The sequence below is a fragment of the Eulemur rufifrons genome, chromosome 6 (assembly GCF_041146395.1).
Source record: "Eulemur rufifrons isolate Redbay chromosome 6, OSU_ERuf_1, whole genome shotgun sequence".
Taxonomy (NCBI): Eukaryota; Metazoa; Chordata; class Mammalia; order Primates; family Lemuridae; genus Eulemur; species Eulemur rufifrons.
This window is the reverse complement of record NC_090988.1, coordinates 52,155,083-52,168,014: the sequence shown is the minus strand read 5'-3', so window position 1 is coordinate 52,168,014 and position 12,932 is coordinate 52,155,083. Positions and strand designations below refer to the sequence as shown.

The following is a 12,932-nucleotide window of genomic DNA, read 5'->3' as shown; positions in this document are numbered from 1 at the left end:
CTCCGTTGGGGGCGGAGGAGGCGGCCGGGAGGCGGGGAGGGGGGAGGCAAACCCTGCCCACTCGGCTGCGAGCCCGGAACGGCCGCGGAAGTCGGAGGCCGGCGCGCAGGGCGAGGAGGGCACCGGGGGCGGGGAACCCCTCTCGCCCCCAGCCAGGAAAGTGAAGGCTCCTCGGACTTTAGAGACGCCGGACGGACCCACAGAGATTGCCAACCACTCCGGGTCAAGGACTTGCCCCACCCGTGCCTCCCACCAGGCGCTCCCAACTCACTGGTGAGCGCGCGGCCCGGGCGCTGGATGCGGGGACGGCCGCGATGGGCCCGCGCGCGGGACAGCCGGGGCTCCAGGGACCGCTGCTGCCGGGGCTGCTGCTCGTGGCGGCGGCGCTGAGCCGGCCGGCTGCGCCGTGTCCCTTCCAGTGCTACTGCTTCGGCGGCCCGAAGCTTCTGTTGCGCTGCGCGTCTGGAGCGGAGCTCCGGCAGCCGCCGCGGGACGTGCCGCCCGACGCGCGCAACCTCACCATCGTGGGCGCCAACCTGACGGTGCTGCGCGCGGCCGCCTTCGCCGGCGGGGACGCGGACGGGGAAGAGGCGGCGACGGGCGTGCGCCTGCCGCTGCTGACCGCGCTGCGCCTGACGCACAACAACATCGAGGTGGTGGAGGACGGCGCCTTCGACGGGCTGCCCAGCCTGGCGGCGCTCGACCTGAGCCACAACCCGCTGCGCGCCCTGGGCGGCGGCGCCTTCCGCGGGCTGCCCGCGCTGCGCTCGCTGCAGCTCAACCACGCGCTGGCGCGGGGCGGACCCGCGCTGCTGGACTCGCTGGACGCCGCGCTCGCCCAGCTGGCCGAGCTGCGCCTCCTTGGCCTGGCGGGCAACGCGCTGAGCCGCCTGCCGCCGGCCGCGCTGCGCCTGGCGCGCCTGGAGCAGCTGGACGCGCGCCTCAACGCGCTGGCCGGCCTGGGCCCCGACGAGCTGCGCGCGCTCGAGCGCGAGGGGGGCCTGCCCGGGCCGCGCCTGCTGCTCGCCGACAACCCCCTGCGCTGCGGCTGCGCCGCGCGCCCCCTGCTGGCCTGGCTGCGCAACGCCACGGAGCGCGTACCGGACGCGCGGCGCCTGCGCTGCGCCGCCCCGCGGGCGCTGCACAACCGGCCTCTGCTGGACCTGGACGAGGCGCTGCTGCGCTGCGCCGACCGCGACGCCGACGGTCGCGGGGAAGAGGCGGAAGCCGCCGGCCCGGAGCTGGAAGCCTCCTACGTCTTCTTCGGGCTGGTGCTGGCGCTCATCGGCCTCATCTTCCTCATGGTGCTCTACCTAAACCGCCGCGGCATCCAACGCTGGATGCGCAACTTGCGCGAGGCCTGCCGGGACCAGATGGAGGGCTACCACTACCGCTACGAGCAGGACGCCGACCCGCGCCGCGCGCCCGCCCCCGCCGCGCCCGCCGGCTCCCGCGCCACCTCCCCGGGCTCGGGCCTCTGAGCTTCGCCTCTAGGGGCTGGAGGCTGCCCCTGCCAGCTGGTGACCTTACTGGGGCCACCTGGCCTGAAGCTGTGGACATGAGATACCCGCGAGGTTGGAGCTCCTAGACCTGCCTGAGACCTTTGGATCATGGCATCCCCCAGTCGGTGGCCCTAAGCCGTACCCCGTCTCCCCCGCCGCTGAGAGCTCCCACCGTCACAGACCCAGAGACATCCCTTCTGGTTCCAGAAACCCCAGACGCCCACCCTAGGTTCTGAAACATCCTGGACCACTGAAACCCGCTCCCAGTTTCAAGTCCCACCTACAGATCCTGTTTGTCCTTCGATCCGAAAGCTCTGAGACTGCCTCCACCACCCTGTACTTTGAGCCCTGACTCTATAGTGCACTGACCCCATTTCCAGCTTGGCGCCCTCAGCTCCCCTCTCAGGGCTCATGGGCCTTCCCATCCCATTCTGATCTCAAAAGCAGAGTGCCCACATCAGAAGGGGTTTTATTTTTTTGGACTTTGAGCCCTTTTTCCCATCCCAAAGCTCTGAGCCTTCCATCCTGCATGGAGACCCATATCCTTGGGCTCTGAAGGTCGGGCACCCTCCCTCTTATGAGGATATATTTCATACCCCTGCCTCCCTCATCACACGCACACTCACCCCGCTGGGTGCCCCTCCCTTCCTTGGTCCAGGCATGGGACTGAGCTCCCAGTCTGTCTCCCCCGGGGACAAGCACACCCCATTCTAGCCTTAGTGTAGAGCCGACCCTCAGCCTTTTCCACCCTGGCTCTGATCTCCCAGTACTCAGTGCTTGTCTCCAATCTCAGACTCTCAGCTCTTCACCCCAATCTGAGTTTCATCCCCCTGCCCAGGCCTTAGGCTTTCGACTCCCCCACACCAAGTACATGCACTCAGTCCCCAGCCCTGCCACTCACTGGTCAAGGTCCAGTGAGAAAGCCCCTGGGATGTGTTCACCCCCCTCTCCTCCCGGGATGAGCTCCCCAGTCTGCCAGACAGGTGCAGGCGCCAAGCACCCTAGTGCTTACCGGTTGATCCCGTGGGGAAGGAGACAGGCCTGCGTGTATGAAGGGGATGGTGGGGCCTCAGGAGCAGGGTCTCCTGTCCATCGTGGCTGCAGAGAGAGGCAGGGAGTGGGCTCTGAAGGGCGGGGAGCTGCTGCTCACCGATTTCCCCCTGCCCTTTCCCACCTAGTGTGGTTCTTCTCCTCTGGGGTTTCTTTGCTGCCACGACCCCACCCCATATGCCTTCTGGAAGAGAAGGGGTCTTGTCTCCTGCCTCAGGCACAAGGCTCCTGGTTCAGGGTCAGAGCCTCAGCACCCTGCCTTCTGCATGATCGATCCCAAAGCACAATTGGTGAGTAGGGAGGGGGCCACCTCTCCCTGACTCCCCACCCCCTAGGTCAGGCAGAACGGCTGGCCTGTGCTGCCTCTGCACACAGGAAGTCACGCTCCTTTAATATATTGGCTTGAGGCCTGCCTTCCCGCCCCTCCCCCAGACTCTGGATCTCCCTTGGGCAGTTTTCTATAAAGTCTGCAATAATCTCAGACACTCTGCTCTCGTAAGTGGTGCCGTGTCATTCCTGATGACCTTGGGGCACGGATGGGGGTGGGAGGGGTTACATGGGAGGGCATTTTGGACCACCCTGAGGTGGGGCAGTGGTGTTACTTGATGTGTTCTCCCGGACTATGAAAGAAGGAATGGGCTCTGACTGTACATAGCAGGATTAGGGCTAGACATGTGGAGGGACTTCCCGTTGGGGTGACACTGCTCTCCAAGCCAGTCTGCTTTTTATCCTCAGAGATGGAGTTATGCACAGCCAAGGTGGCCTCAGATGCTTCCTCTACATCTTCACGGTGGGGGTGGGGATGTAGTTAGACTAACACGCTAACAGACGAGGCTTCGGGGAGGAAATCCATCTACAGAGGATGAGGCAGTTATTCAGACAGGAAAGAGGAGGGATCGTTTGCCTTGGGATCATCCCTCTGATGAATTACCTGATACTCCCTTATGCCCCGTGTCACGCCACGCTGTGCTGGCTGGAGGGGTAAGAACTGCACACTCGATATGTGAGAGGCTGAGAAAAGCAGTCTAGGGGTTGGGGGGAGGGGTGGATAAAATGACTCCTTGAGGTATGTGGAGCAAGGGGACAGGTGGGTTCTGGGCCAGTAAGGCCTCAGGCCCCCAGGTGGGATTATTTTGCATTCAGGGTCACAGAGTTCTAGGACCATGGGGCAGAAGTCTGGAATTCTGGCATTTTAGAATCTTAGGGACACATAATTCTAGAATTTGTGCCTTGTAAACATTGAGAAGGACCTCAGAGGTACTGTGGGAAGCCTGCTAAGCTGTCTCAACGGGGAGCTGTCTTGTGATGGGGAGCTCACTCCCTCCCCTCCTGGGGGCATCCTTTGCAGTGCCGGAGGAATCTGCCCAGGACTCCCTGACAGTCCCAGCTTTGCCTTGGGGCCAAGAGCTCGCCTCACCCCAGGACAGCCCTTCACAGAGTTAGAGACAACTCATGAGGCTCCTTACCTTCTCCCAGCAAATTCCCTACCCCTCCCAGTCATTCCTCATGAGAAGGGATTAAATCCCCTTGAAGCATTCCCATCTGTCAATGACCTTCAACCCCTAGGACAAAATGGTGATCGTCTCTTTAACATAGGTTAGAGAACTATGTCTGGTCTCTACGGATCACCTCCCCAGTTCCAAAAACATGCTGTTTGATAATATAGCCTAAGACCACAATAAGTGGTCAATAGCAAGTAAAACATGCTATTAGCTGTGGGTTTGTTGTCAGCAAAAATCCTTGAGGCTTTTATATGAGAGCTACTGCTAAGCTAAGTATCAAATCAATAGTTATCAAAAATCAGCTGAGTGCCTACTGCATGCCAGTTGATGTTTAACCTTAACACTATTCACCAAGTCCTATTAAATTTTGTCTCTGGGCTGCCATCCTCCTTGCAGTCTGTCAATGGCCTTTGGCCTTATGGGACTATCAACAGGGTCCCATGGCCCCCTGCCTTGCCTCCTCTATAAATCCGGCCATTCATTCAGCCTTTACCTAATGCAACTCTACCAGTCCTAGAGAAGACAGTGACTCAGGGAAGGAATCACATTTAATCAAGGTTCAGAGACAAGAAATCCCAGGAAATTATGAGAGCTCCGAGTAAAGGCCCTTGACCCAGTCAACAGAGACTTGCTAGAGGAAGTCACATTTGAGCTGGGTTTTGAAGGATGACTAGGAGTTTGCAGAACAGAGAAAGATCTGAAGTATCAACTTCTGCAAAGGCCTGGAGGCGGGAAGATCTTGTTAGCTGGAGGACTAGAGAAGACCAGCAGTGGCTGGAGCTAGGTAGGAGGATGGGGTACGGGGGTGGAGATGTGGATCTGTGTTCCCATTCTCCACTGGAAAGCACTAGAGGGACCTTTGCCTTCAGAGGAAAAGTCATGGAAGTAGAGAGGAGTGGTGTGGGGCAGGGGAGCTGCACTGTGCCTCCTACTGGTACAGCCTGCTGGTTCCTTCCTTCTGCCCATCTTCTTTGTGCCAGGCTTTGCACTGGGCACTGGAGACACAGAGAGAAATCAGACCTAAGATGTGCCCACGGGAGGCCAGACAGACAGAGGGATGAGGGAAGGGGAGGGGAGCCTGGAAGTGATCTTATGGGAAAAGGTGAGATGGGGGCTCTGGCTGGCTCCACCTGACTCCCTGATCCCACCACCCACTCCAGACCCCCTCTCCGCAATGCCAAGGTCCCACTGAATGGCCAGCCTCCTCCCCTAATCGTACACTGTGGTACTGTTGGAAGTGTGAGGTGGGCAGGGCCCTGGAGGCCTGGGGACTGCAGGGGCCAGGAGGCAGAGGGAAAAGTCTGTCTCTAGGATGTTACTTTAAGAGCAGTCGCGGTAGAGAGCAGGAGAGGAGAAGAAAGGTGTGTGTGTAACTGTCAGAGATGTGGCAGACAGGAAAGCAGCTGCGCACTGAAGAAACATGGCAGACTTCTCAGGGTTCTGTGACCCTGCGAACTTCGTGAAGTCGCCTTTCAAAAACGTCTTCTTGAGCAGCCTTCTACTTGCGTGCCCCCTGCCTGCTCACACCCCTCAGCCCTGGAGTGGGAGCCAGCAGGGCCTGCCCAGAGTCGGAGGACCGGGTTTGAGTGTGAACTCAGCACCCGACTTGCCATGTCACCTGGCCCTAAGTCAGAAATACCAGTTGAGGCCCAACTGCGTGCCGGGTGCTGGAGGTTCAGCAGTGACCACAGCAGAGCAGGCTCCTGCCTTCCTGGCCCAGCCCGACACTGTGGCCTTGGATGCCTCTGCCCCTCAGGCTCCAGGCCGGGGCTGGACTTGTGACCTCTGGAAGCACTGCCTGCTCTCCGTGAAGTCCATCTCCTTTTTCATTAAGTCTCTGCCTGGCAGACTCTTGGCCCTAATTTATGGGCATGGCCTTTCCCAGACTGGGAGAAGTGACGGGGGCAGTTAATATTCTTGTGGTAATGTACTTGGCGGCCTTTGAAGTCCCCTCCTCCACCCCCTCACTCCTGCCTTAACCCCTACCCCCCTCCCTCAGCGCTGCCACAGGCAATTTACCAGGGATTGGCCAGAGCCATGCAGACCACTAACTCTTCATTGGATGGGTGGAGAAACTGAGGCCCAGAGTGCACAGGAGCCCATCCAGGTCACACAGGGTGGCAGGAGCAGATCCAGAGCCCAGGATGCCCCCAGATACTGGGTCTGAGTATCCGGCAGGGCCACCCCGCCTCCGAACTTATATCTCAACCCTGTGGTCACTGCCTCTAGGAGCTAGACCCACGCCTGTGGCAGCCTGGAGACGAAAAAAAAAAAAAGTGAACAATGGAGGGGTGGGAGGACTCTTCAGCCTCCACTGGCAGCTCCCAGCAGGCTTCAGACATCCCCACCAGCATCTTGCCTGCAGCAGCCCTGCTGGGACTCATGTCCACTCTCCCTGGGAGGAGAAAGGGGCTTGTTCTGGACCCCCAAGCTCTGGGGTTCTCAGGCATTGAACTCATTCTTCTTGAGCCTCTTTCTCTGCTGAGCACTTGCTGAGCATGGGGCTCACATGGGTGAACCAGATCCTGCTCCTGTCTTTGGTCAAGACAGTGACCACGCAGGGTCACTGTGATCATAATGCACAGGGGTCCCGGGAGGCCCTAGCTAAGGTGATCATCCAGACTGGCAAACTTTGGCGTGAAAGGGGACACTGTTAATAATGACACTGGGGCGAGAATGAACTGGGACTCTACCAAGCTGGTGGGTCCTGGACTCCACTGACTTTTTTTTTTTTTTTTTTTTTGAGACAGAGTCTCACTCTGTTGCCCAGGCTAGAGTGAGTGCCGTGGCGTCAGCCTAGCTCACAGCAACCTCAAACTCCTGAGCTCAAGTGATCCTCCTGTCTCAGCCTCCCGAGTAGCTGGGACTACAGGCATGCACCACCATGCCCGGCTAATTTTTTTCTATATATTTTTAGCTGTCCATATAATTTCTTTCTATTTTTTTTTAGTAGAGATGGGGTCTCACTCTTGCTCAGGCTGGTCTCGAACTCCTGAGCTCAAACGATCCGCCCACCTCGGCCTCCCAGAGTGCTAGGATTACAGGCGTGAGCCACCGCGCCCGGCCTCCACTGACTTTTGACAAGACCTGGAAGGGAAAAGAAAAAGTGCTAGACTATTAGGCTAGGCCGGCTAGTCTGCCAGCACTAGGTAACTATTACACCCCCTTTCCTTGAACCCTGTTCTCCAGCCATACCAGAGTACTCCAATTTTAGTAATTGAGCCCGGCTATTCGATGACCCTGTGCTTTTGTCACAGTCCCCTCTGCCTGGATGCCTTCCCCAACACAGCATTCAAGGCAACTCGGGAGTCCCCTCGGCCTCCCTGACCTCACTCTTTCTCCTGTTGCTGCGCCACCCACACCTGTATTTGTACTGACTGGTTTTCTTGTCCCTTGTCTGCAACAGACCAGAAGCTACCCCCAGGACAGAGGCTGGGCTCAGTCTACTTTTAGGCACTCCCGCAGCCCCTAGCCCCACAAAAATACAAAACACAGGGGAAGAGGCATCACACAGGGACTGTGGCCTCCCTCCCTGCACATGGGATGGATGCGCGCTTCCTTTGACTCCCACAGCCTCTCACTTCATTAAGCTGAGGTTGCAGTGATATACGATGCCTGCATGGCCAGCTGCTTTGTTCTACAAAGTGAGTAGACAGAAAGAAAATGCAGTTTTAGAACATGTGATTGTGCAAAACGCAATTTAGTCTTGGCTTTTTTAATACAATGATAGCTTTCTGGCCCTGCGTTTGGAATACTTGTGCAGGGCTCCGTTGGGGCAGTGCCCACCACTGGCTGAGCCTTGCTTCCTCGCCCCAGGGAGCTGCAGGGAGGGCTGTTGGCAGATCTGTGTCCCAGCAGAGCCAGCTTTAACTTTTCTTTGCATACCTGCGCCATCTGCTGGTGGAGATGGGAAAGTTCCTTCCTTTTCTTAGTCAACAATCCATTCAAGTATTTAAGTGCCTACCATGTGCCAAGCACTGTGCCAGGAAGAAGCTGGGGATACGATTTGGAAGAAAACTGACAAAGTTTCTGCTCTTATAAAACAATAATAGTAATAACTAACACTTATATAGTTTGCCGTGGTCAGGGTGGTTCTAAGCACTTCACATATTTATCCTGACGACGGTTATATGAAATAGGTATCGTTGTTCTTCCTTTACAGATGAGGAAACTAAGGCACATAGAGATGAATAATATGCTCCAGGTCACACGCCTCACAAGAGGCCAAGTTTGGCTTAGAACTCAGGCTCTGCTCCACAGCCATGTTCTTAAACCATAAACAAGTAAATGAATAAGCAAGATACTTCTGAGGGGGGAAGTAAGCAGAGTGAAGTGAGAGTGAGGGCCAGGGAGGGGTCTCCTCCAAATAGGGTGGTCGTGGAGGACCCCTTGAGAAGTTGACCTACCCTGAGGAATGGAAAGGAATGAGCTATGTAAAAAGTCTGGGAAAGATTAATCCAGGCAGAAAAACAGCCGTTGCGAAGGTGCTGAGACCAAATATTCAAGTGTCAGATGGGAGGCAAGTCCTGGATGTTCCACCACTAGACCCTAGACACCTCTGAAGTCTATTCTTTTTTTTTTTCTTTTTTTTTTTTTTTTTGAGACAGAGTCTTGCTCTGTTGCCCAGGCTAGAGTGAGTGCCGTGGTGTCAGCCTACCTCACAGCAACCTCAAACTCCTGGGCTCAAGCAATCCTTCTGCCTCGGCCTCTCTAGTAGCACAGGCGCACACCACCACACCCAGTTAATTGTTTCTATTTTTAGTAGAGACGGGGTCTCACTCTTGCTCAGGCTGGTCTGGAACTCCTGACCTCAAATGATCCTCCTGCCTCGGCCTCCCAGAGTGCTAGGATTACAGGCGTGCTAGGATGACAGATGTGAGCCACTGCCCCTGGCCACTCCAGTCTATGCTTATTCTCCATCCCCACCTGGTCCCAGCCTCCACATCTCTCATCCGGATCCCTGTCCCAGCTTCCTCCCTGTTCCACCTGCCCGCAGTTTCCCCTCTGGTCCGTCCTCTGCACTGGGCCCAGCCTCTGTCCTGGGGGGAGCTTCTGGTCTGGTGCAGACATGGGACAACGAAAATGCATGAATCTGATCCCTCTCACTGCCCTGCCTAAACCTGGCCCCTTGTCTTCTGGACAAAGAGCAAGCTCTTTGGACTGATTATCCATAACACCCACCTGCTAGTCCTCCTCCTGCCAGCTCTTCCAGTTCCCTTCTCCCCAGCCACACCAATGTCCTTACAGTTTCCTGAAGGTCCCAGGTTTTCTCACCCCCTGAGTCTCCCCATGTGCTGTCCCTTCTACCTGAAATGTCCACAGTCCCTCCTCACGTACCTAATTCCAAATTCAGTTCAAGCATTTCCTGCTGTAGGAAGCCTGCCTAATTCCCCATCTCAGCTGCCCCAGCTGAATGTGAAGACCCCTCTGTAAGAGTGCTCTGGCGGCATACTGTGACTACCTGTCAGGCCCATTGCAATATCCCTCAGCAGCAATTCCAACCTTTGTCATCACGCCTTACCCCCTATAGACCTGCGAGCAATTTGAGGAAAGGGATTGTCCTATTTATTTTAGTGTTTTCCAGGCCAGCACAAGCTCTAGCAAATGGTACATGCCCAATAAATATTGTTTGCCATTGTGAGCCATACATTGTTCAGTTTTTTCCTTTTTTATTGAAATTTATAGAGAGTAAGATCCACTCCTTTTTGGCATACAGTTCTCTGAGTTTTGACAATTATTAACAAGATAGGGAACAATGCCGTCACCCCCTCAAAATCTCTCCTGTTGTGTCTTTGTAGCCAATCCTCCCCCCAACCCCAGCCACTGGCAACTACAGGTCTGTTTTCTGTCCCCACAGTTTTTCCTTTGCCAGTTGCCAGAATGTCATATAAGCAGAATCATACATATTTGTCCTTTTATGTCTGACTTCTTTCACTTAGCATAATGCATTAGAGACTCATGCAGGTTGTCAGTATTGTTATAGTTCGTTCATTTTATTGCTAAGTAGTGTTGCATTGTGTGGCTGTACAATAGCTTATCCATTCAATAAAGACCATTTGGGTTGTTTCCAGTTTGATAGTTATGAATGTAGCCACTATAAACATTCATATACAGGTTTTTGAAGGAATGTCACTTTTTATTTCTTTAGGGAGTGGAATTGCTGAATCTTTTTTTTTTTTTTTAGACAGAGTCTCACTCTGTTGCCTGGGCTAGAGTGCCGTGGCATCAGCCTAGCTCACAGCAACCTCAAACTCCTGGGCTCAAACAATCCAACTGCCTCAGCCTCCCGAGTAGCTGGGACTACAGGCATGCACCACCATGCCTGCCTAATTTTTCTATATATATTTTTTAGCTGTCCCTATAATTTCTTTCTATTTTTAGTAGAGACGGGGTCTCGCTCTTGCTCAGAATGGTCTCAAAATTCTGAGCTAGAAACAATCCACCCACCTTGGCCTCCCAGAGTGCTAGGATTACAGGTGTGAGCCACTGCACCCGGCCGGAATGCTGAATCTTATAGTTAAATGTTTAAATTTCTTTTTTTTTTTTTTTAAGAGATAATGTCTCACTATATTGCCCAGGCTGGTCTTGAACTCCTGGCCTCAAGAGATCCTCCCACCTCAGTATGTTTAAATTTATAACAAACTTCCAAATTGTTTTCCAAAGTGTCTGTATCATTTGCATTCCTAGCAGCAGTGTTTGAGAATTCCAGTGTCTCCATATCTTCCTCGCCAACACTGTTTATCCAAAACAACAATTAAATTGCCGCTGTACCTTTGTTGAAAATCGATCGCCCATATATAGGCAGGTCCATTTCTGGATTCCCAATTCTGTTCCATTGGTGTGGGTGTCTGTGCTTCCACCACTACCACACGGTCTTGATGACTGTAGGTTTATAGTAAGTCTTGAGGTCAAGTAGTGGAGACCTCGAACTTTATTCTTCTTTTTAAAATTGCTTGGCCATTCTAGTCTCTTTACCTTTCTATATAAATTTTAGAATTAGCTTGTCTATTCTATAAACCAATCCTGCAGAATTCTTGATCTGAATTGCCTCGAATCTACTGTCAGTTTAAGGAGGATCCACATTGTAACAATACTGAATCTTCTGACCTGTGAACGTGTTATAGTTCTCAGTTTATTTAGGTCTATTTTGATTTCTTTCTGTTTTTACTTTTCAGCATAGAAATCATGTACGTATTTCACTGGATTTATACCTAAGTATTTCAGTTTGGGGTGGTGTTATAAATGGCATCATCTTTTAAATGTCAATTTCAATGGTTCAGATGTTACTATACAGAAGTACAACTGATTTTTGTATATTGATCATGTTTCTTGCAACCTATCCAAGCTCACTTATTATTTCTAGTAGCTTTCTGGAGATTTCTTGGGATTTTCAATGTATGTAATCAAGAAGTCTGTGAATAGAGAAAATTTTATTTCTTCCTTTATAATCAGTGGGACTTTTGTATCTTTTTATTGCTTTACTGCACTGACTAGGGCCTCCGGGACAACGTTGAATAGAGGTGATGAGAGTAGTCATGCCCGCCTTGTTCCCAATCTTAGAGGAAAAGTATTCAGTCTCTCACCATTAACTATGATGTTAGATGTAGGGTTTTTTGTAGATGTTCTTTGTCAGGTTAAGGAAGTTTTCTAAAAGTTGCTTATTTTTTTAATCATGAATAGATGTTGAATTTTGTGAGTGCCTTATCTCTTGAGATAAACACTGCTTTAGCTGCATCCCACAAATTTACATATTTGTTTTCATTTTCATTTAATTCACAATATTTTCTAATTTTCCTTGTGATTTCCTCTTTGGCCCTTTTAGAAATGTGTTGCTTAATTTCCAAATATTTGTGAATTTTCCAGAGAAGTTTTTGTGATTGACTTCTAGTTTAATTCTGTTATGATCAGACAATGTATTTTTTCATGATTTAAATTCTTTTAAATTTGTTAAGTTTGTTTTTATGCCCAGAAAATGGTTCTTCTTGGTTCCATGTACACTTGAAAAGTATATTTAATTGTTTAGAGAGGAAATATTCTATAATGTTAATTAGGTCAAACTAATTGATATTGTTGATCAGGTTTTCTGTATCCTGACTAATGTTCTTCTTGCTCTATCAATTACTGAGAGGGGAGTGTTGTGGATTTGCGTATTTCTCCTTTCAGTTTTATCACCGTTTGCTTCATGTATCAGGAAACACCATGATTAGATGCATATACATTTAGGGTTGTTATGTTTTCTTGGTAAGTTGACACTTTTATTATTATATAGGTCCCTTTTTTATCTCTGGTAACATTCCTTGTTCTGAAGTCTACTTGATCAGATATTAATACCGTATTTTCAGCTTTCTTTTTATTATTGTTTGCCTGTATGGAAGATAAAGCAGCTCCCTCTTGGATGCTAATCTGCATGTTGACTTCTGATTAACCCCGGTTAAGATTTCTACTTTATTGTTACTGTAAATACTGCCCTTAGGTCAAAACAATCTTGACCCTAAATCCTGCCCTTAGGCAGGTTCACAGGGCATTCTTGCCTTTCCCTGATGGGTTGACTTCAGTTGTCCTACACATTTCTTCCTATGGTATATATGCCCTGTGTCCCAGAGATAATGGTGCAGGATCCGCTGGCTGACAGCCGCCCAGGACATGGCTTCTGTTCATAAGTCCCTATTAAATGTTTCTCTCCGAGAAACTAGATATGTCAGTCTTTTTGTTCAGCTTCTCAGCTTCCTCGGCCTTTGGGAGTAGGTTTGCACAGACCTGCTCACAGTGGAACAGCATGGTATATCTTTTTCATTCTTTTACTTCTCACTTATCTATATCCTTGTTTATTTAAAGTCAGCTTCGTGTAGAGAGCATATAGTTGGATCTTGTTTTTTTA

At 51.9% G+C, this 12,932-nt stretch overlaps 1 protein-coding gene across 1 annotated transcript; it reads left to right on the top strand.

Moving 5' to 3' along the window:
• Positions 1-314: 314 nt before the first annotated feature.
• On the top strand, positions 315-1,481 carry TPBGL (trophoblast glycoprotein like). The gene has a single exon (XM_069469241.1). The coding sequence runs from the start codon at positions 315-317 to the stop codon at positions 1,479-1,481; it is 1,167 nt and encodes a 388-aa protein (XP_069325342.1).
• Positions 1,482-12,932: the final 11,451 nt, after the last annotated feature.

Coding starts and splice junctions, on each gene's coding strand:
- TPBGL (XM_069469241.1), top strand. CDS start 315: ATGGGCCCGCGCGCGGGACAGCCGGGGCTCCAGGGACCGCTGCTGCCG.